Source organism: Balaenoptera ricei, chromosome 3 (assembly GCF_028023285.1).
Source record: "Balaenoptera ricei isolate mBalRic1 chromosome 3, mBalRic1.hap2, whole genome shotgun sequence".
In the NCBI taxonomy this organism is placed as follows: domain Eukaryota; kingdom Metazoa; phylum Chordata; class Mammalia; order Artiodactyla; family Balaenopteridae; genus Balaenoptera; species Balaenoptera ricei.
Window position 1 is genome coordinate 169,585,761 of NC_082641.1, and position 23,718 is coordinate 169,609,478.

The 23,718-nt window shown below is 53.2% G+C and overlaps 1 protein-coding gene across 8 annotated transcripts in view; it reads right to left on the reverse strand.

The window, feature by feature from the left end:
- The window catches only part of CRTC1 (CREB regulated transcription coactivator 1), a 74,007-nt gene extending 56,047 nt beyond the window's left edge, over positions 1–17,960 (reverse strand). For all 8 annotated transcript variants that reach the window (XM_059918068.1, XM_059918067.1, XM_059918066.1 and 5 more), the window contains exon 1: positions 17,811–17,960. In XM_059918068.1, coding sequence (XP_059774051.1) covers positions 17,811–17,936 — 126 coding nt within the window. In that variant the 5' untranslated portion in view covers positions 17,937–17,960. The remainder of the gene's footprint in view (positions 1–17,810) is intronic.
- Between the last annotated feature and the right edge of the window lie 5,758 nt (positions 17,961–23,718).

Genomic DNA, 23,718 nt, shown 5'->3' on the forward strand with positions numbered 1-23,718 from the left:
CCCACTGCTCCAGACGCAGCTGTAGCCCTGCACCTCCAAGCACCATGAAGGCTCAGAGCAGACACTGCTGGTCAGGCCTTTGTCGACCAGGGGTGCCTCTCCAGCCTGGTGCCCATGGCTACCCTTGCGAGGGAACCCCCCTCTCTCCCCGTTACTTCGCTCCTCTCCCAGCCTCCGCCCTGTGGTCCCCTCCCAGCTCCCTCCAACACGGCTCTCTTAAGGACTCAGCCCTCTGCTTCTCACATGTCACCCCTTCTAGGGTGGCCCCGGATGCCGAAGTCAGCCAGCAACTCCAGTGTGCCACCTGGCCCTGTGCTCGGAACGCTCTCCGTGATGCTCACAGGAACCTCCTCCATCTCAGCAGCCCCTCACGAGGCTCTTGTCCTCCCGAGTCCTCCACTCCACACCCCCGCTCCTCCTGGCCCTGGCAGATAACACCGTGCTCTTCCCCATGCGGCAGCCAGAAACCTGGGGGTGGCCCCGTTCTTCCCTCGGGCCTCCCCGCCGTGGCCAGCCTGGCGGTCACCTCTCCTCCACAGCTCCTGAGCCCCCAGATTCCCCTCGCCCCACAGTCGTGCCCCAGACAATCCCCTGCCAGGTCTCTGTGCCGCAGGACATGCTGTTCCTCCTCCTCCCAAAGACGCTGTCACTCCCTACCCACCTCCTGTCCCACCGCAGAGCTCTCCGCCTCCAGGCAGCCCTCCCAGCTTGGCCCCACCCTCCAGTAACCTCTTCTCCCCTCTAAGTCAGTAGCTCCTCAGGGCAGTCAGCAGATGTGATTCCCTCCACAGGGCACCAACTGTGTGCAGGTACAGTCCTAAGGGTTGTTCACACACTGACATGGTTAACCCCCTCTACAGCACATCTTAGGAGCGGTGATGGGAAAACTGACAGGGGCCAGTTATGTGTTTGCCCAGGGTCACACAGCTGGCAGGAGAGGAGCAGAACTTCATACTGTTAGGATGGCAACAATACCCAAAGCAACCTACAGAGACAATGCAATCCCTATCAAAATCCCAACAACAGGGGCTTCCCTGGCAGTCTAGTGGTTAAGACTCTGCGTTCCCACTGCAGGGGGCACAGGTTTTGATCCCTGATTGGGGTAAGATCCTGCATGCCGCACAGCGTGGCCAAAAAAAAAAAAAAAAAAAAAAAAAATCCCAACAACATTTTTGGCAGAAATAGAAAAATCCACTGTAAAGTTCATATGGAATCTCAAGGGATCCCAAATAGCCAAGACCATCTTTAAAAAGAACAAAGTTGGAGGACTCATACTTCCCGATCTCTAAACTTACCACAAAACTACAGCAACCAAGACAGTGTGGTACTGACATAAAGACATATAACACCAATGGAATAGAATAGAGAGCCCAGAAATAAACTTTCACATATATGGTCAAATGATTTTTGACAAGGGTGCCAAGACCATCCAAAAAGGAAAGGACACTCTTTTCAACAAATGGTGCTGGGAAAACTGGATCTCCACATGCAAAAGACTGAGGCTAAACCAATACTTTATACCATATATAGAAATTAACTCAACATGGATCCAGACCTAAAGCTAAAACTATAAAACTTTAACTATGTAACTAAAACTATAGAAGCTAAGACTATAAAACTCAGAAGAAAACAGAGGAAAAGCTTCAAAACATTAGATTTGGCAATGACTTCTTGGCTGTGACACCAAAAACACAGTCAACAAAAGAAAAATATATATAAATTGGACTTTGTCAAAATTGAAAACATTTGTGTATCAAAGGACACCATCAACAGAGTGAAAAGGCCCCATTCCCATGGAACGTGAGAAAATATTTGCAAATCATGTATCTGATAAGGGATTAATATCCAGAATATATATGGAACTCCTAAACCTCAACAGCAAAAAACAACTCAATTCAAAAATGGGTAAAGTAACACAAAAAAACTAATTAGAAAACATATATGCATCCTTATGTTCATTTCCACACTACAATAACCAAGATATTGGAACAAACTAAGTGCCCATCGATGGATGAATGGATAAAGAAAATGTTTTATACATATGTATTTATACATACACACACACACACACACACACTGAGTACAACTCAGCCATAAAAAAGAATGAAGTCCTGCCATTTGAGACAACATAAATGGATATGAGAGTGTTATGCTATGTCAAATAAGTCAGATGGAAAAAAACAAATACCATATGATTTTGCTCATATGTGGAACCTAAAAATAAGAACAAACAAAATAAAATAAAAACTCATCGATACAGAGAATAGATTAGTGGTTACCAGAGGGAAAAGGGGTTGGGGGTGGACAAAATGGGTGAAGGGGTCAACTGTATGGTGATGGATGGTAACTAGACTTGTGTTGGTGATCACTCTGCAGTGTACACAGATGTTGAACTACAATGCTCTACGCTTGAAACTTACATTTAAAAAAAATAAAATGGGCAAAGGACCCAAACAGATATCTCTCCAAAGAAAACATACAAATGGCCAACATGTGCATGAAAAGATGTTCAACATCACTAATCATTAGGGAAATGCAAATCAAAACCACAATGAGATACCACCTCACACCCACAAGGATGGCTATAATCAAAAAGCCATAAAATAAAAAGTATTGGTGAGGATGTGAAAAAGTTGGAACCTTTGTGCACTGTTGGCGGGAATGTACAGCCGCTGTGGAAAACAGTGTGGCGGTTCCTCAAAAAATTAAACACAGGATGGCCACATGATTCAGCAATCCCACTTTTGGGTATACACCCCCCAAGAAAATGGGAGCAGGGATTCGAACAGATATTTGTACAGCCATGTTCAGAGCAGCATTATTCACAATGGCCAAAAGGTGGAAGCAACCCAAGTGTCCAATGAAGAATAAATGGATAAACAAATGTGGTCCATCCATACAATGAAATATTATTCAACCTTAAAAAGGAAGGAAATTCTGACATATGCTACACCACGGACAAACCTTGAGGACATTATGCTAAGTGAAATAAGCCAGTCACAAAAGGACAAATATTATGAGTCAGTCCATTTACATGAGGTACCTAGAGTAGTCAAATTCATAGAGACAGAAAGTGTTTAATAATGGGAACAGAGTTTCGGTTTTGCAAGATGAAAAGAGTTCCAGAGATGGATGGTAGGGACAGTAGCACCACAGTGTGAATGTACTTAATGCCCCCGAACTGTACACTTAAAAATGGTTAAGATGGTAAACCATTACGTATATTTTCCCACTTCATTTATTTACTTATTTGGCCACGTCACGCGACTTGCGGGATCCTAGTTCCCTGACCAAGGATCAAACCCGGGTCCGGGCAGTGAAAGTGCTGAGTCCTAACCACTGGACCGCCAGGAAATTCCCTCCCACAATTTTTAAAAAGGAAAAATACAAAAAGAAAATTAGCATTTCACTCCTATGGAATTCCTGCCAAAAACACACCACCTTAACCCAATGGCAAGAAAACAGACAAACCGCCCTGAATGACATTCCACAAAAAGACTGAGCAGTTCTCTTCAAGAGGTGAAGGTCGTGGACGATGAGGAAACCCTGAGCATCATGGATTGGAGGAGACTGAGGTGACCCAACGACTAAGTGCAACGTGGGAGCCTGGACAGAACCTGGGCCCAAAAAAGGTCACTGAGGGACATCTGGGGACATCCAAACGCAGACTCGAGTCTAGTTAATAGACCTGTGACAATACTGCTGTCCTGGTCCTGTGACACGTTCATGGTGAGAGGCTATGGAAACTGTACTGTCTTTGCAACTTCCCACTAAATCTAAAACTCTCTCAAAAGAAAAAGTGAAAAGAAATGAATATCCCCCCCCCAATAAAACTGAACAGACAATTCCTAAACTGTTTCTTGGCATCTGTCACATGTCAAGCCAGGGCACATGGGTGCAAGTGTAAGACCCTGCCCCATGCGGCACCCTGATGCCCACCGGCATGAGGCTAAGCGCTTAGGGTGGGCATGTCATCTGATCTGTACAACTCTACACATGGGAAACTGAGGTACAGAGGAGGAGTCATTTGGGGGAAGCCGGCAGAGGCAGGGCTTTGAGCCCCAATAATAGCCACTTAGACTTGCAGGGTGGGAGGGTCGCCATGGGGCGGGCTCTTGGGCACAAGTGACCCCCAGAAGGCCCCTGCTACTGACCCTCAGGGCTCCTCCCTCTGCATCTGCTGAGCCAGCAGGGATGAAATTAGCATCTCCTTGGCACCTCGGCTGCTGGGCCCATAAATCGCTGCTGGGCCCATAAATCACTCCCGAGGCTGTGCATTGATTCTGTGACGATTTAATGAGCTGCTCCCATCCTAATTACAGCTATCAAAGCCCTCCTGCTCAGAAGGACAGAAGGGATCAAGACAACACAATGCTCACGGGTACAAAAGGACCCATGGAGGAGGGCCGCAGGAGTTTGTCTCTTCTGAACTTGATCACTGAACTTGATCTCAATGTGAGAGAGGCTCCTTAGCCGGCAGGGCATGGACACAGCAGCCCCCTGGACATTCCGGCAGGGCGGACAGATCTCGGTCTTTGTGGGGCACGCTCCACCTCCCCATGTCCCCAGCCCGAGGACTGGCCAGCCCTGCAGAGCCAGCCCTGGGCACTCTGCCTGGCTGGGCTGACACTTCCTCCCTGAGATTTCCAGGCGAATGACCAGCTGGCATGCACCCACCCACCCTCCGCGCCCAGGTGAGCTGTTGTCAGATGCACGGAGGAAAAGGGAAGTGCTTTGGGTTTTCTGTTTTCAATTCTCATCAAAGTTTTGAGACATAAACAATTTCTTTTATTATTGAAAAAAAAAAAGTGTGGCAGAGTGCGTCCCTGCAACCCCAGCTGGGAGTGAAGGGCAGCCCTCAAAAGCTCTCACAGGGCTTCTCCCCTCATGAGCGTCCTTGCGGGAGCAGGGCAACTCAGGAGGGACCACCGAGCTCCCAGGCTGGATCCAGGAACAGAGGCTCAAACGCTCAACAGCCAACAAGGGAAAAGATCTGTCCTTCACAGCAGAGACTGACCCCTCTGGATAGAATGCTGTGCCCCGGCTTTGGGGTGAAACCCCCGTGACTAGTGGGGTGTCAGGATGGGACCACCTGACAGAGAAGGAAGTTCACATATGAAATTAGGACTCAAAGTCTCTTCTCTGCTGCAGAAATGCCTTTCCTCATTACGGGGACCACCAGAGCATAAAGTGAAAGCTATTTAATATAAACCTCCCCCATCCCCACCCCGGGGAATCAGATTCCTGATTCTTGGGTGAAAGAACTTCTGCCAAGTCAGCAAGTCCTGGTCTGTAAGGAGTCAGCGTGCATTCCCTCAGCACCCACCACCCCTTGGGGATGCCTGCCCTGGTCCCCTCCCAGGGGACTAGTCCACCCCAGACCCCTGCATCCCCTGCCCTCACTCTCCCCAGGCCTGTGCCCATATGGTGGCTGGAGGGATCCTTGCTAAACCTACATCGCACATCACTGCCCTGCTCATAACCTTTCTGGAGCACCCCACCACCCCAGAATCAGACTCCGACCCCTCACGGGGGCCCATGACACATCACCCATGGAGCTCGGCCAGGTCAGGCTCTCCCCAACAACAGGCCTCACATCCCCCAATCCCATGGCTCACCCTTGTGCCCCGGGGCTCAGCCCAAACACCACCTCCACCAAAGGGCCCCCCTACTCCCATCCCATTTCACTCTCTCAGAGCCATGACCTTGGGGCCAGGGACCAGCTGGCTGTTGGCATGGTGTCCCCCCTGGGGCAGGGGCTCCTGGTGACTTGTTCTGCAAGGTGTCCCCAGGGCCCAGCACAAAGTAGGTGCTCAATAAATACTGACTGAAGGATTAGACTTTCCATTCCAAACCCTGGCCACTGCAGGGAGACCTCATTGGGGGACCCGGTGCTTCGTACGTTGCCCAGCCCAGGGTACCTGCAGGGCCGAACAGGCACCACGCTGCGCCAGGCCCGCCCTCCGGAGCCCACAGGGCTCTGCCAGTCCACTCCAGACCCCTGCGTAGTCAACACAAACTCCAAGTTTCTCCCTAAAACTGTTCAGAAAACTGTAGCTCTGGGAAAATCCCACTACCCACCTGGCTCTGTAGCCACTCGGCACCTGGTACACATTCCCAGATGGAAAACGGGACCCCACGCCACATTCCCACTACTTAAGGGGAGAAGCCTGACTGTGTGGTGGGAAACTGGCCCTTTTAAAGGACACGTGCACCCAGAAGATCCTAAAATGAACTAGAGAGAGGCCTGCCCTCGGGGGGGCACAGTCCAGTATCTGCTTAGTGCCTGTCGAAAACCCACTCTGTGCCTGCTGAGTGTCTGCTGTGTCCACTCCATGTCTGCTGCCAAGTGCCTGCTGAGCACCTGCTGCCTACACCCTGTGTGCCTGCTGAATGCCTGCTGTGCACCCACCAATGGTCCGCTCTGTGTCTGCTGAGCACTTGCCGGGTATACTGTGTACCTGCTGAGCAGGAGCCGAGCGTCTGCTGAATGCCTGCCATTTGCCCACCCAGTGCCGCTGAGTGCCGCCGCGCGTTCACTGTGCACACGCCTCCAGAATCTTAGCAGCAGCAAGCACGCAGCGAGCATCTATGTGCGAGCCCCATTCCGGACACGCTACCTGGGTTAACCCGTCTATGTCTCACCACAATCCTATGAGGCAGACACCACTGTGACCCCCGCTTCACGGAGAGGGAGAGGAGCCCAGAGGGGACTCCCAGGTCTAAACTCACTCAGGAGGAAGCAGGGAGAAGCCCAGCAGCATGGTCCCAAGCTGGGTACCAGGTGCTACAGAACCCCCTGACCCCGCCCCACCACCCCAAGCACTTTCTCCCCTCCATGCCCATCTGAGAACCCTGAGGAGGAAGCCCCAGCCGCGCCTCACTTCCATCTGGCAAATAATAAATATTGACTCTCTCTGAATCCTTGGCCCGAAGAGGCAAGCAGTGGCTTCCTTGTTTGCGCACCTGGACCCCCATCCGGCCAGCGGCACCAGAGCCACCCCTGGCCAGGGCAGGGCACACCCACCTCTGCTCTGGGGTAGAGCTGGACATGGTGGAGGGAGGGAGGTTAGGAGAGGGGGTCAGAGATGCCCCAGCCAGAAATGGGGGGCCAATCCATCCTACAAGCTCCAAGATGAGGTGAGACTCTCCCATCCCCACCCCTTTCTCACTGGTTCCCCCACCTCGCTCTCCTTCCTGTTCACCTCTGAATAAACCCTGTCATTACTACCTCTGAAATGTCCCGAATCGGCCTTCCCTCTGTCCTCACCGTGGCTGAGCCCAAGGTGTTACAGTCCCCTCCCTGCTGCAGGGGGCTCAGAGACAGACACACAGGTAGGGCAGGCACAGAGAGGAACACAATGAACGCCTGATTTGCAAAACACCAGGGATGACCGCCATGGTCATCAACAGAGTATATGAATCGAAGCTCAGCCTCCAACAGGGTCCCTTATGGCTGCATTAAGAAAAATGTGGGCCCCAGATTCAGACACAGGGTTGATCCCAGCACCTCCACACACAGCAAACCACGTGACCTGTCATGCCTTGGTTTCTCATCTGTGAACCAGGGGAAGCAACAGGCTCTTTCTCGGGGTGACCGCCACAACTTGCCGGGTGTACGCACCTGGGCTCTAGCAAGTATGGCCCCTGCCACTCCTGCACCTTCGTGTCACTCACGTCACCAGCCTGCTGGAACCTTCCATGACACCCCATGGCCCACAAACAGGGCCTGGCCTAGGGCCCTCCATCACCCGCCCCGCCTCCCTCCCCAGTCCTCTGCCCGTGCAGTCTATGCTCCTCAAGCCCTTCCCTCCACGCACAGGGTTCCAGCAGCCTGGAAGGCTCTGCCCCACCCCGACCAGCTGGCCAACTCCCAGAGCTGCATGAGACAGGGGAAAACGTGTGGTGGCCTGGGTCTGTCAAATGGGGTCAAATCCCAGCTCTCCCACCTCGAATGTTCTGTGACATTTGCTCTCTGAGCCGTGGTTTCCCCCTCAGTAAACCCAGGAGAATGCCATCAGCTGCCTGGGGTGTTGTCATGTCGCCAGGCTCAAGGTCTGCACCTCAAGGAACTGGGGGCCTCTACCGACCCCTTCTTGCCTGCACAATCCTGGCACGCGGGGGAGCACAGGAGCAGGACTTCTCAGCCTCGGCACCCACCGACATCAGGGGCCTCGTGCACACTGCAGGGTGTTGAGCTGCATCCCTGGTCTCCATTCACCAGATGCCAGGAACACCCACCGCCCTAAGTCATGACAACCCAAGATGTCCCCAGATGTTGCCAAATGCCCGCAGAGGCAGAACCAGCCGGGGTGAGCACCCTGCAGCACCCATTTCTGACACTTCCCCACCACTGCACTCGGGCCGGTCTCTCCCCAGGCCAGGCCCCACCCCTGACATCCGCATGGCATCCTCCAGAGGGTCCCCGTTAAAAAAGAAATCCCCAGCACCAAGGACTCTGAATCCCAACCCCTGAGGCGCCGGTGCCCTGTCTCACAGAACAGCACGGAAGGGAGCCTGGACCACTGAGCTGAAACCAGAAGCTCCCGGCGCCGAGAGCGGCAGAGGAGGCCCAGCACTCAGCCTTCGGGACGCCCACAACGGCCCAATTCTGACCCAGAGTAACCTAAGTAACCCCGAGCAGAACCAGAAGGCCCACTGCATGGCCAAGAGTCACCTGGCACTGTGCCCCCGGGCCAGCATTGGGGACAGGGACAGCAGAACCCTCCCTGATGGTACGGACCAACAATGACCACCAGGCCACCAACCAAGGGCCAGACAGCCCACTTACCCCTCTGACGGAGGCCAACCCTATCCCTCCACCTGGCCACAGCCCTGGTGACCCCTGTGTCCGGGCCTCCCAGAAAGGCCCACATGGCAGGGTCCTCAGATCCCCACTCAGAACTCAGGTCCCCACCCAGACCTCCAGAAGCAGGATCTTGGGGGAGCCCAGAGTCTGCACCCTTTAGTTCCGAGGTGGTTCAGAGACCCCCAAGAGTGACAAAACCACTGCCCACCATCCTCCCAACCTTCCTTGTTGCTCTTGGTCAGTGGGGCTCAAACTGTGGGTGACAGCCATTGGCCCAGGGCCAGCAAACTCCTGTAAAGAGCCAGATGGTAGATATCTCCACCTCTTTATGCCATCAGATCTCTGTGGCAATGACTCAACTGCCACAGACAAGGCATAAATGAATGGGTGTGGCTGTGTTCTAATAAAACTTTATTTACAAAAAACAGGTGTAGCTTACTGAGCCCTGGATTACTGGGTTATGAAACCAATTCAGTGGGTCCCTGGCATTTTATAATAAACAGAAGGGAACCAATTATATCAACTTTGCACACACACAGGGAGGGCTGGACTCCTTGGAGAAAACTGTTTCAATTGTATGTTTGTTGGTGGCTGCTGCTATGTCACGAAACACAAATTTCTAACAGTGGGTCACAGTCAAGGAAATGAGAAGGCGGCCTTGGAACTAAGCCCTCAGCTTCCATGCCTGTCCCTCAGCCAGTGACACCCTCCCCTCACCCAGCCATAGACACCCCTGGTTCCACACCGACTGCAGGTCCAGGAAGCCCCCCCTGGATTCCCCAGAGCAGGTGGGCCCCAGCACCGCACACCCTGAGCACCGGCCACCACCTAGTGAATCAATATGCCTGGCAATTCCACTCCCGGGCATGTGCCCACAAGGTGAAATCAGGGGCTTGTGCAAACACCTGCACACACATGTTCACAGCAGCACCATTCATGACAGTGAGAAAGTGGAAACAGGCCATATACCCATCAACAGGGAACAGATAAACTAAATGTGGTCCATCCACACAACGGAGTATTATTTGGCCACAAAAAGGAATGACACTCTGACACATGCTACAAAGTGGATGAACCTCACAAACATCATGCTGAGTGAAAGAAGCCAAACACAAAAGGTCACATGTTGTATGGACCCATTTACATGAAATGTCCAGACACGCCAATCCATAGAGACAGAAAGTAGATTAGTGGTTGCCAGGAGATGGGGGAGGGGAGGATAGGGAGTGACTGCTAATGGGGATGGGATTTCCTTCTGGGGTGATGGAAATGTTCTGGAACTAGACAGAGGTGATGGTTGTACAACACTGTGAATGTGCTAAATGCCACCGAAATGTGTATTAAAATGGTTCATTTTATGTGAATTTCATGTCAATTTTTTAAAGGCTTTTTTCAAAAAAAGGTCACTCAGCATGGTTCTGAGGCACGGGCTGGCCATGAGCTTTAGGAGGGTTCTCTACACAGGACCCCAGGCTGGCAGGGCCACACAGCAGTTCCCTGTGGGAACAGAACCAGGGCTCTCCAAGAAAGCCTCTTTCCAAATGACAACTGGACCAAAGAACCAAGAAGCGTGTCCCGTGCCAGCCACAGAGACTTCGGCACCCAGCCTGATCTAGACCATGGCTTTTATGGGGAAAAGAGCCATGGGCCATGCACAAAGGTGCGTGTGATGGTGTCCCAAGGCTGCCGCCTCCAAGACGAGGACAATTAGCGACAGGAAATATGGAGTCCAGGGCCCAAGTCATGGGAGAAACAGGGGCGTGGTTGGAGAAACTGAGTCACGGTTCGGAAAAACCAAGGCCCCCGTGAGGCCAAGCAGGCTCTGGCGAGCTACTGAAGGTTCTAGTTTGTGTTCTTACTTCCTTGTTTCGGACACAGCGCGTGTGCTCATCCCAGAGCTGAACGTCAGTTCTGCCTCTTCCCAGCTGGGATGCGGCTCTGGGCCTCAGCTTCCCCATCGGCACAATGGCAAAGACGACACCTCCTCTCCGGTGGGGGAGGGGCTGAGCAACAAGAATGGGGTTGAGTGAAAGCCACACGGTGCCCAGCAGGGAGCAGGACCCAGGAGTGCAAAGGACAAACTTTACCCCCCACCCCACTGTGACCATACTCTGGGTCAGCTCCTGACAACAAGATGCCCCCTCCTGCCCCAGGGCCCTTGCTCTAGCTGCTGTTTCTCAGGCTTGTTCACCATCACCACCAGGCCCAGTACAGAGCGAGAGTCCCTACCTAGTTCCTGACAATGGGTGTGTGACGGGTCCACTCAAGGCCTCGAGGGGAACATGACCTGCCAGAGAAGGCCAGATGTGCACATCTGCAGACAACCCTCAGGCCCACCGCCCCGAAGCGGGTTCCGCATGGTACTTGGACTCTGCAGGCTCTGTCTCAGCCCAGGGGAGAGTGTCCCAGGGCTGCCATCACAAATGACCACCAAAGTGGGGGGGGGGGTGCATAAACAACACAAATTTATTTTTGCACAGCTCGGGGGGCCACACATCTAAAATCGAGGTGTCGGCAGGGCCACATTCCCTCTGGAGGCCCTAGGGGAGGATCCTCCCTTGCCTCTTCCAGCTTCTGGGGGCTCTACGCATCCCTGGCTCGTGGCTGCAACACTCCAATCTCTGCCTCCGTCATACATGGCCTCTCATATGTGAGTCCGGGTCTTCTCTTTTCGTGAGAACGCCAGTCATCTGACCACCCTAAATCCAGGACAACCTCATCTTGAGATCCTTACCCTACTCACATCTGCAGAGACCTTTTTTCCAAATAAGGTCAGAGTCACAGGTTCTGGGAGTCAGGATGTGGGCATATCTTCTTCGGGGCCCCCATTCAACCTATTATTGGGTGTGACAGATCACAAGCTGGAGAACACTGAGACTGCTGGGGCTTTCTGGAGGTGGGGTATGGTGTACCCCATCCTCTCAACAGAGCAGCTCGGTGAGTCCTGCGTGCATGTGTGTGTGTCAAGGCTGCAGATGGCACCAGACACTTGAAGCAGCCGGCACAGAGGCAAATGGTGCCAAAGCCCAGGATGGAGGCCAGGACTGGGGGCGGCCTCCACGCTCAGCTAACCCGAGCCCCCGCTGCGCGGTGCCTGCGGCCCAGAGGCCTGTTTTCCAACAGCCTGTGCAGAGCCACCCCCGTCACAGGGTAGGGTCGGGAGAACACCCTCCTTCAGTGCAGCCAGAGCCGGCAGCCCTGGCTGGGCCACCGTGGACTGCTTTGCACACGGCCTTTTTCTGGCCCAGGTGCTGCTCCCTGGGATGCTCAGTGATCAGTTACAGGCAGAGCCTCCTGTGCTCTGAGCCCCTGGCAAGTGGGTGACACGCCCCCACCTCTTCCCCTCACCTCCCACATCCGATCCACCCACACGTCCAGTCACCTCTGCTGCCAAAATATCACCAAAATCCACCGCTCTGGTCACTGCCACGGCCACCTCCCTGCTCAAGCCACCTTCTCCATTCCCCAACCGGGATGCTACAGCGGCCTCGCACCATCTGCCTGCTTCCCTTCTCACCCCGTTGCCAACTCAGCTCACAGCCATCTTTGTAAGACACGAAGCGTCCTTGAATGATTAAATGCAGAGTTACCATTTGAGGGTTACCAGCAATTCCACTCCTCGGCATATACACCCAAGGGAAAGGAAGACCTGCATCCACACAAGCGCTTGGACACAAACGTCCACGGCAGCCAAAAAGGTGGAAACAACCCGAGTGTCCACGGATGAACAAATGGATACGCGAAATGCAATGCATCCACACAATGGAGTATTATTCAGCCTTAAAGGGTAATGAAGTAATGGACAGGGGTGGCTACACGACACTGTAAAAGTACTTAATACCACTGATCTGTACACTTATCAATGGTTAGGATGGTAAATTAGGGACTTCCCTGGTGGTCCAGGGTAAGACTCTGAGCTCCCAATGCAGGGGGCCTGGGTTTGATCCCTGGTCAGGGAATTAGATCCCGCATGCTGCAACTAAGAAGTCCGCATGCCGCAACTAAAGATCCCACGTGTCGCCACGAAGATACTGAGTGCCGCATCTAAGACCTGGCACAGCCAAAATAAATAAAATACATAAATGTTAAAAAAAAAAAAGGGGGCTTCCCTGGTGGCGCAGTGGTTGGGAGTCTGCCTGCTAATGCGGGGGGCGCGGGTTCGGGCCCTGGTCTGGGAAGATCCCACGTGCCGCGGAGCGGCTGGGCCCGTGAGCCACGGCTGCTGGGCCTGCGCGTCTGGAGCTTGTGCTCCGCAGCGGGGGAGGCTGCGGCAGTGGGAGGCCCGTGCACCACGATGAAGAGTGGCCCCCGCTTGCCCCAGCTAGGGAGAGCTCTCGCACAGAAACGAAGACCCAACACAGCCAAAATTAAATAGATAAATAAACTAAAAAAAAAAAAAAAAAAAAGTGGTAAACTGTATGTTTTGTATATTTTACCACAATTCTTAATAAAGAAAGGAAGGACTGATACACCCTACGATATGGATGAACCTCGGAAACATCACGCTGAGTAAAAAAAGTCAGACATAAAAAGCTACGTGTTATATGATTCCATTTATATGAAATGTCCAGAACAGGCAAATCCACAGGGACAGAAAGTAGATTAGTGGTTGCCAGGAGTGTGGGAGGGGGAATGGGGAGTGACTGCTAAGGGGACGGGGTTTCCTTCTGGGGTGATGGAAATGTTCTAAAATTGACTGGTGATGGTTGCACAACTCTGTGAATATGCTAAAAACCACTGGATGGTACACTTTATTTATTTTTATTGGCCGTGCCGCGTGGCTTGCGGGATCTTAGTTCCCCGACCAGGGATTCAACCTGTGCCCCCTGCAGTGGAAACTCAGAGTCTTAACCACTGGACCACCAGGGAAGTCCCTAGATGGTACACTTTTTTTTTTTTTGGCTGCGTTGGGTCTTCGTTGCTGCATGCAGGCTTTCTCTCTAGTTGCGGTGAGTGGGGGCTACTCTTCATTGAGGTGCGCTGGCTTCTCTTGTTGCGGAGCACGGGCTCTAGGCACACGGGCTTCAGTAGTTGTGGTGCGTGGGCTCAGTAGTTGTGGCTCGCGGGCTCTAGAGTGCATGCTCAGTAGTTGTGGTGCACAGACTTAGTTGCTCCGCGGCGTGTGGGATCTTCCTGGGGCCAGGGCTGTCCCCTACATTGGCAGGCGGATTCTTAACCACTGTGCCACCAGGGAAGTCCCAGTACACTTTAAATGAGTGGTTTGAATGTATTGGGAATGATAGCTCAATAAAGCTATCACAAAAACAAGCAAAGGATCAGACCACTGACCATCACAAACCCCCCAGGGCCCCTCCCTCAGGGGCCAGCCGCATCTCTCCTCTCTCTCTCTCAATATGCCAGCCCCAACCTCGCCAAGCCCTTCCCACCTTGGGGCCTCTGCACCTGCCTCCCTCACAAGGGACACCCTTCCCTGGCATGGGGTGGGGGGGGGCCTCTGTCTCACTGTCCAGGCGTCAGCCTCCCGCCCTAGCCAGTCCTAGCACATTGCTTTGCTTCTTCTCTCTGAGAGCATCTGCCTCATTTATCTGTAGCAATTCTCTCCTGTCCCCGCTAAAACCATGCCGGCTCCCCAAGAGCATGGTCCTCACATGCCTCATATGCTGCTGGCTCCCCAGTACCTAATACAGTCCCTGGGACGTGCTGGGCAAAGAAAAATGTCATTTTGTGGAATAAGCAAGCTACCCTTGCTCACAGATCAGGATTCTGAGGCCCAGAGAGGTTAAGAAACCTGCCCGAAGTCACACAGCAGAGCACCACAGCCCTCTCTGCACATCAGGCTGCCCAAGTCTGAGGACGAGAAAGGAACATTCGTGCACTCACCTCTCTACTCTGCGACCCGAAAGTGGACGTCACACCCCATCCCCCACCCGAACTAGCCCTTGGGGTACCTGCCCCTGGGTGATGTGACAGCACGGATCTACTAATCAGGCTCAACATCTGCTGACTTTCACAAGGGAAGGCACCGCGGGTGCACCCATCACGACCGAGGACCGCGAGCAGACACACATCGACACGAGTGTCCCCGCTCGCTCCAGGAGTGGGCATGCTGACCTGTGGAATTCCCCTGAGAAGAGCAGGGACCAACTGGGCCACGTCCCACCTGTTCTCAGGTGAAACCCTGGTGTCTACCGCAGGCGGAGGCAGCGCGGAAGGCTGCAGCCACGGGAGGGTGAGCAGGAGGGGACCCTGCATCAGGCGGGTTCACTCACCTGCACCAGACACTGCTGATGTACCACGTGCCACATGCAATAGCCAGAATAGGCTGGGAAAGAGCTTGCCCATCCTGGTCTCAGGTGCAGCCAAAGCCATCAGCCTGCCCACAGTGGCACAGCCGTACTGGTGGGTGCAGAGTTTCGAACGATCTGCCCGGGTGCAAAGCTCGCACCCCTGCCCACACAATGTTTCCTTCAAACTGAAGGTTTCTCGGCCTTGACACTGCTGACACCTGGGGCCGGATCACTGTCTATGGTGGGAGCCGTCTATGCATCGTGGGGTGTTGAGCAGCATCCCTGCTCTCTACTCACTAGATGCCAGTAGCAGCCCTTCCGCTAGTCGAGACAACCAAAAATGTCATTACCAAATGTCCCCTGAGGACAGAATCACCCCCAATAGATAACACTGCTCTGTCTGTAAAAATCTAGTATAAGCGCACCTCCGCCCAGGGCCCAAGCCCACCCTACCTCCCCAGTTCCCGAAGTAAAGGAAGGCAACAGGGAGAGGGAGGAAAGAGATGGGAAGCAGTTACCAGGGGCCAAGAGAACTGCTGTCTGTGAATCTTAAAAATCTTTTCTACACCCATCAACCAATGAATGGATAAGCAAATGTGGTCCAGCCATACAAAGGAATACTACTCAGCCATAAAAAGGAAAGAAGCTTCCTGATACACGCTACAATGTAGATGAACCTTGAAGACATTAGGCTGAGCGAAAGAAGCCAGACACAAAAGGCCACATCTTGTATGATTCCATTTATATGAACTGTCCAGAACAGGTAAATCCATAAAGACAGAAAAATTGGTGGCTGCCAGGGGCTGGGGGGAGGGGCAAATGAGAAGTGATTGCTAATGGGTGCGGAGTTTCTTTGAGGAATGATGAAAACATTCTGGAATTAGACCGTGGTGATGGTTGCACAACTCTGTAAATGTACTAAAAACCACTGAATTGTACACTTTAAACAAGTGAATTATATGGTACTATCTCAATAAAGTTGTTACTTTAAAGATATCTTTCCAACAACAATTCAAAAACAAACAAACAAAAAAAGCCAATAATTCATTTCCAACCCTAAAGCAGAAACCAGGCCTCCGATCATGAAGAACTGTCATGAACCAGTGTGACCCCTTCTTCTTGTCATACCACATACATTTGACATGCTACACATTTGCTAGCACACGCTACATGCTAGAGACAAGATGAAGTGGACACTCCTGCACTCAGAAGCCCTGACGTATGGGCAACACTCAAGCTACCATTCATTCATTCATTCACCAACCACATCCTGAGCGAGGCCGCAAGCTGCTGGAGCAGGGATAAGCAGCACCTGGCCGACAGTGAGCACCCGACTGATACAGCTGAACAAATGCATGGAAATGAAGACACACATTCTAGTCTTAAGGTCATGATCTCAAAGAGAAACAAGCAACTAATTAAAAAATGTCACCCCAAAAGCCCACCTGAGGAATCAGAAACTGAGGCTCACAACATGGGAGGTAGATCTGCCTAGGACAGTCAGATCAGACACCAAATCCAGAAACCAGCGAGGTGGGTGTCTGCAGCTCCCACTCAACCCCTCCCCGAGGCCCCAGGGTACAGCACAGGGGTCCCATCGCTCTGCAGGATGGAAGCAGAGATTTACTGCCACCTGTGCTAAGCATGCTCCCCTCCCTGACCCACAAGTAAGGGCTTGCTAGACACGCTCCACAAGGGAGGACACCGAGACCCAAGGAGCTTGGCACCTCACGGTGGTCGCCAGAGAACTGGGGCCCAGAAGAAGAGCCAGGACCCCCGACCCCAGCCACAACCAAGCCCCTGCTCCAGGTCTACAGCGGCTTCCCAGGTGAGGTTAGCAGGTAACCGGGCCTGCCCCTGCACACCAAAAGCACCCAGCCATCTGAAGAACTGTCCCTCCATCCTGGTCCTGAGGGGCCAGGGGCCATCTGTGGCCAGTTGTACCTTGTCCTAGTGGGAGGAACATCACCTGGTCCCCACCATATGGGCTGCATGGGGAAGGGGCAGCTGTCTGCACTTCAAGCTCCAAGACAGCCCAATCTGCCTTCCTGATCCCGCCCAGGTCCCCACAGCGGAGGCCAGACCTTTCCCTCAGGTATCCAAAAGGGAGAGATACCTATCCCATCTCAGCTCTGCAAGTGGGGGTACCTGTCCTTCCCCCAACACTCAGGCAGTGAGTGCACAGGTGACAATGATGGAGAGACACCTGTTCCTTCAGGTAGCAATGGTGTGGGGGCAGCTGTCCCCCTCAGGTACCAATGATATAGGAGCACCTATCCCCCCTCCCCAGGTAACAGTGATGCTTGCAAGCAGCACCCAGTTCACACACCTCAGTATCACTGCCCTAGGTAGCAGTGATATAAAGGCACCTATCCTCCTCAGGTAGCAGTGTGGGGACACCTTTCCCCTCTCAGGTACCAATGATGTAATGGCACCTGTTCCCCCCATGTAGTAATGATGTAGAGACCCCTGTCCCTACAGGTAACAATGATGTAATGACACCTGTCCCCCACTTCAGATAGCAATGATGCAGGGACACCTTCACCCCTTCAGGTATCGATGATGTGGGGGCACCTGTCCCGCCCACGACGCCCGGGGCGTGGGGACACCTGTCCCCTTGGGCCGAGCCAAGTCCCGCCCCCGCCGCGCGCGCCCCGCCCCCGCCGCGCGCCCCCCACCCCGTGCACGCGCCAAACACGCGCCCCCTGCCTCCCTCTCCGGCCCAGAGGGGTCGGCGCGGGCAGCCCCCTTACCCGCGCGGCCCGCGTCAGGCTCAGGTCCTTCATGACCTCCTCGAAAGCCGCCGTCTCCTCCGCTTGCTTCTGGTTGTGCAGAGCGATCTTCTCGCTGAATTTCCGCGGATTGTTCGAAGTCGCCATCTTCTCGCCGCCTCCTCCTCCTCCTCCTCCTCCACCTCCTCGCCCCCCCGACTCGCCGGTGCCACCACGCAAGCGCCAGCCGGACCCGCGGGCGGCGGGCAGTGCGCAGGCGCGCCGGCTGTAGTGAGAGCGGCACATGCGCACAAGAGTGGCGCGCGGCGCGGGGGCGACAGCGCATGCGCGCGCCTCGGCGGCGCGCTCAGAAGCCAGAAGGGGAGGTGGGAGAGGGAGGGTGGAGATTTCGGCGCAGTCGCAGTGAGCCGCCTCCTGGCCCGCTGGACAGCGGCCGCCTGGCTGTTGGGCAAGGGACAGGCTGGGGCGCTGGAGCTCCCAAGAGAGAGACTCCTGGACGCAAACCCTTCCAGGTCACCAAGATGGAGCCAGCACCCATCCCAAGGACAGGTAGCACTCGAGGCTGAGCCTGGGCTCGGACCAGTTCAGCTTAGACACCAGTTCAGGGCGTTGCTCATCCATGCATGCATTCATTCATTTATAGAGCACCTATGTGTGCCAAGCGTACTGGGGGAACGGCGTGAGCAAGCAGACGTGGTCCCTGCCCTCATGGGATGCACAGTCGGGGCGGGGGGATGGAACATAACCCACCAACAAATGACCCGAGAACTTTTCAGATGGAGAGAAATGTGATGTGGAAAATAAAACCAGTGATGGGCCAGGAGGAGAGTGGTGTTAGGAAGGGAGGCTCCTATGGCCAACATGGTTTTGGGGGTGCGATCAGTCCCCAGCCCAAAATCCCAGTGTCGTCCTTAACACCTTTCTTTCCCTGTTCCTATTCCCTATCCAGTTCCTATTTTCTGGATCCTTAAGCTCGGAGAACTGGAACTACAGAGCTTCAGCCTCCTCTCTGTGAATTCCTCCAGTCCAGTTTTGCCCAAGGAAGCCAGCTTTGCCATGGGGTGCTAAAGGACAGGTCTAGAAATCCCACCCAAACCCAGCAGTGAAAGGGACAGCAGAGTCTCCCCAGCGATGAGGTGGGGGGGCAGGTGACCTAGGGAGGCAAGAGGGATTCTGACATCTAGTTGTCCCTCCCCAGACAGAGGGATCCCCAACCACCAATGTCAAAAGTTTGTATTCAGGAGGCTCCAGGGATTTGGGGGCATGGGCAGGGCAGAAGCCAGGAGGGGCAGCCAGGGGAATTGGGGGCATCTCTAATTGCACAACAAGCACACTTTTTTACCAGGGCAAGGGATGGCTGGAGGGGACACTGATGGAGATCATAGGGGGACACCAACATTTTCCAAACATGCTTTTATTTACATTTTACAACAGTTTAATGAAAAGTCCACATTAAATACATACACATACATAGATTTTAATTTGGAGTGTCCTGGGCACTGCCACTGCTCTATTTTATCCTTCTTGTTCATATGGTTTTGAGCACTTTCTTGGACTTCTAGCCTTTTTGCCTAGCAAGTATCTGCCCCTTATCTGGGGTGTCAACAACCAACTACCTTTCAGGGAACCCTTTCCAACTTTCAGTCCCTGGTTTGTGGTAGAGCTGGTCTCACCACTTGCTCTCCCCACAAAGTCTCCCCTTCAAATTGGAAGGCTTGGGCAATCAGCAGAGCCATTGCTCTGACCAGCACGATTGGGTCAGGGCAGGCATGTGACCCAGTTTGCCCAATGAGATGCAAGTCTGGAATTTTTGTTTGAAGCATGGGAAAGAGAAGCACCCTCTTTGTTTGGGTGGCTGATTTGAAGGATAACACAGGTTTGCAGAGCCAGAGGTCACCACTTGAAGAGAGGTGGCCTGGGGAATTCCCTGGTGGTCTAGTGGTTAGGATTCTGTGCTTTCGCTGCCGTGGCCTAGGTTCAATCCCTGGTTAGGGAACTGTCCCAGAAGTCGCACAGTGCGTGCAGACAAAAAAAAAAAAAAAAAAAGAGAGAGAGAGGTGGCCTGAGAGTAAACCCACACAAAGGAAAACAGAACCAAATGTAGGCAGAGACACTCTCAGCATTCCTGCATCCAGCCATACCTGAAGCTAGACACTCCTGCCTTTTCAGTTATATGAGCCAATAATTCATTCTCTTTTTTGCTGAAGTCGATTTGAAGTCCATCTTCTCTCCCTGGCACGGAGACTGAAGCTTCTGGGAGTCAGGTAAGGGACTGGACATTCTATTTATGTGACTTTTAGTCCCTGCCACCATCCTGTGAGATTGGAGAGGAAATAGTGACAGAGAGCAGGGACGGCAGCTGCCCATAACAAGTTAAGCGCCAGAGCCAGGACTGGAACTCAGGCCTGACAGCAGAGGTCGGCTTCCTTCTCTACACCAGGTTTTGTCAAGTTTAAATGAGGTTAATATATGTCAAGTGCCTGGCTCATAATAAGTGCTCAAAAAATGCTGGTTATCCTGATCACTTACATAAGGCTGCACTAAGCCGGTTTCTGCACAGAAAGATGGAGGAGAAAAGATTTGGGGGGTAGCAGGGGCCACAGCAAGAGACCATGCCCACAGGGCAGAGGTGGGGGGCCAGTGCTCGCCTTACTTACCCCCGTTTACCCCGCACCCCAGCAGCAACTCGATCCATCCTAAACCCTGGTGATGAGTCAGAGGAAGCCACAAGCCTGCTTATTGCACAATGGCCAGACGGTGACCCAAGGCCTCCTCCCACTCCACTGACCCCCAGCACTGAGAAGGGTGAGGCCAGGGCGTCTGGTGACCCAGGCAGAACCCAACCCTGACTTTATCACTTTCTCCCTTCATCAAAGGCAGCTTCCGCCACCCAGTGTGGCCCGGGCAGGACTTCTGGAGCAGCTCATGGTCTTCGTAAAGGGGGGCGGATCTCATGCTCCCTGTGATACTCAGAAAAAAATCCAGTGGCCCGCAGGGTCCTCACACACCCTGGCGCCTCACTCCAGCCACCCTGGCTTCCTTGCTACTCCACCTCCAGGTCTTTGCATGTGCTGTTTCCTCTGCCCGCACTGCTCTCCCCCCAGATCCTTTCATGGCTGGCACCTTCTCATCTTTCAGACCTCTACTCTGGCAGACCCACCCTGAGGGCGCTATCTAAAGTGTACCCTTGAATGTTTGTCCCATGATCCAGGAACATCCCACCCTCTGAAGGCAGCTGTTTCTGGAGTACTGTCTGCTCCCCTATAGACTGAGCAGAGATCAGAAGCTGAAAGTATGTTCACCCTTCTCAGACACTCCGGGGGCTTGAATTTCCTGTGATGCAGAAAGAACACAGACACACCCAATTCCCTACTCCTAAGGCTTGTTCTCTGTTGATGGCTCTGAGCACTTTAGGCCTCATTTTATGCTCATCTGTGTTCATTCTGTTTCCCTGGATCCCCAGAGCTAACACAAGACTAGGCAGAGATGGGGAATTAGGAAGGGTTTGTTAAATGAATATGCCTGGGAAACTCCTATCTATCCCTCAAAACCCACCTCAAATGACCCCTCCTCCAGAAAGCCATTGCTGACCCCAAAGCAGAGCTGTTCCTCCCTCTGGACTCACACAGCCCTGGGTCCTTCTCCAGCCAACCCTGACCCAAAGGGATAAGGAATATCCCATTCTCTCTCTCTCTTTTTTTTTTTTTTTTGGCTGCACTGGGTCTTCATTGCGGAGCGCAGGCTCTTTGTTGTGGCACGTGGGCTTCTCTAGTTGCAGCACACGGACTTTCTAGTTGTGGCGCAGTGTGGGCTCAGTAGTTGCGGCACGCAGGCTTAGTTGCCCGCGGCATGTGGGAATCTTAGTTCCCCGACCAGGGATCGAACCCACGTCCCCTGCATTAGAAGGCAGATTCTTTATTTTTTCTTTTTTAATATTTATTTATTTATTTGGTTGTGCTGCGTCTTAGTTGTGGCAGGTGGGCTCCTTAGTTGTGGCTCACAGGCTCCTTAGTTGTGGCATGCGAACTCTTAGTTGCGGCATGCATGTGGGATCTAGTTCCCTGACCAGGGACTGAACCCCAGCCCCCAGCATTGGGAGCATGGAGTCAACCACTGAGCCACCAGGGAAGTCCCGGAAGGTGGATTCTTAACCACTAGACCACCAGGGAAGTCCCAGGAGTATCCCATTCTTAAATAGCTTCACTTGAGTTACAGAGCACATCCAAGTGTAAGCTAAGAGGCAAGTCCTATAAGCTACTTCTTGCTGCCTCCATGATATAGTTTTCTCTCCTCTGCTCCATAACTCTGGCTGACTCCCTTTTTTTCTCTGCCAGCTTCCCTAGCATCCTCTCTCACCCTTCCCTTTCTCGTGTCCTCCATCCAACCTTGCTGATCCTGCATGGGCCTTTGCACAGGCTGTCTCCCTGCCTAGAATGCCCTTTCCCCTGCATCCAGGCCACAGCACCCCTCAACGTAAAGTTCTAAATACAAGCTAAATTCAAACCTAAATTCCTGTGCGTTTCTGCGTGGCCCAGCCCTTGCCAATTCTCCAGCTGTGTGACAACAGGCAAGTGACTTCATGTCTCTGGGCCTCACTGTCCTCCCGTGTGAAATGCAGATAATGGCACTCCGCAGAGCAGGCTGTTGGGAAGATTAAATAGATAATGCATGTAAAGCACTTAGCTCAGCGCCTGCTTCCTCGCAAGCACTCAATAACTGTTAGGGAAGCAAAACCCTACATCGAGATGTTAGTTTTCATGGCTTGCTTTTCTGCACTGCCTTATATGGAATCTTAGTCAATCCAGGGTACCCACATTGCATGAAGGTGAACTCGGGCCATTTGGAGCTGGAAGGCAAAGAGGAAAACCATCCAGGGCCCGTCTTTGACTTCCAAACCAGGCCCTCATCAGACAGAGTTTTGAAAGGCAAAGCAAGAATCAGGTTTGATTATGAAGCGAAAGGGAAGAACCCGATGGGAGCCATAAACACCAGACATGGAGCTCACTCCTTACGACCGAATAAGAGGTTAGATGAGGACCCAGGCCCCTCAGCCCCCCACCGCAGGCTGAGTGTGGGGTGGAAGGTGGGATGGGGCGGACTGCCGGACTGCCAAGGAGGCTGGAGTTGAGGGGGCAGGGACCCGGGGGGATGGATCTAGGGTATGGTGGGACAGAGCCAGCCGTCCAGTCCCCACCACAACCACCACCACGCTGACGGGACATCTGGGGCAGGCCTTCCAGTGACACCAGAATGCCCTGAGACTTGGCTGAGCTCCAGCTAAACTGCCTCACAGAGACCCCCCTACCCACTGTCCAAAAGCCCAGGACACTTACAGCCCCAATCTACTCCACAATAAAAGAGAAGGATTCCCCAACCTCTAGGGGGCAGTGGCTGCAGAAGAGATACAGCTGGCTTTTCTTTTTGGTGGCCCAGCATCTGGAGGCTGGGGAGTCCCCATAGTGGGAATTCAGCCTCCCCACTGACAACAGAGGCTCCAAAGCCAATGGTGTGATCAAATTATGGGCCTCAGTTCCCCTTTGTTTCTGTGTCCCACCCTTTGCCACACCACTGTGCATTCTTCCTGCATAAGGTAGGGGATATTTCCCCAGCCCTGATTTTGAGCACATCATTTGCTTTGGCCAAAGGAATATGGGTAGAAGCAACAGCACAAGAGTTCCGAATCTGGACCTTAGGAAGCCTCATGTGATCCCACTTGTCCTCTGGCACCATTGTAGGAGGAGAACATAGGTTGACTAGCTGCTGGTCCCAGGAAGATGCAAGGCAGGTGGACCTGAAGTTCCTGGTTACTCCACAGTCTTGCACCTAGAAGCAGAGCTGCTCAGCCAAGGGAAGCCTAGAACAGATACCCCACCCCAGCTGAGTCACAGACACGTGAAAAATATTTTTGTGTGCCATTGAGACTTGGGGT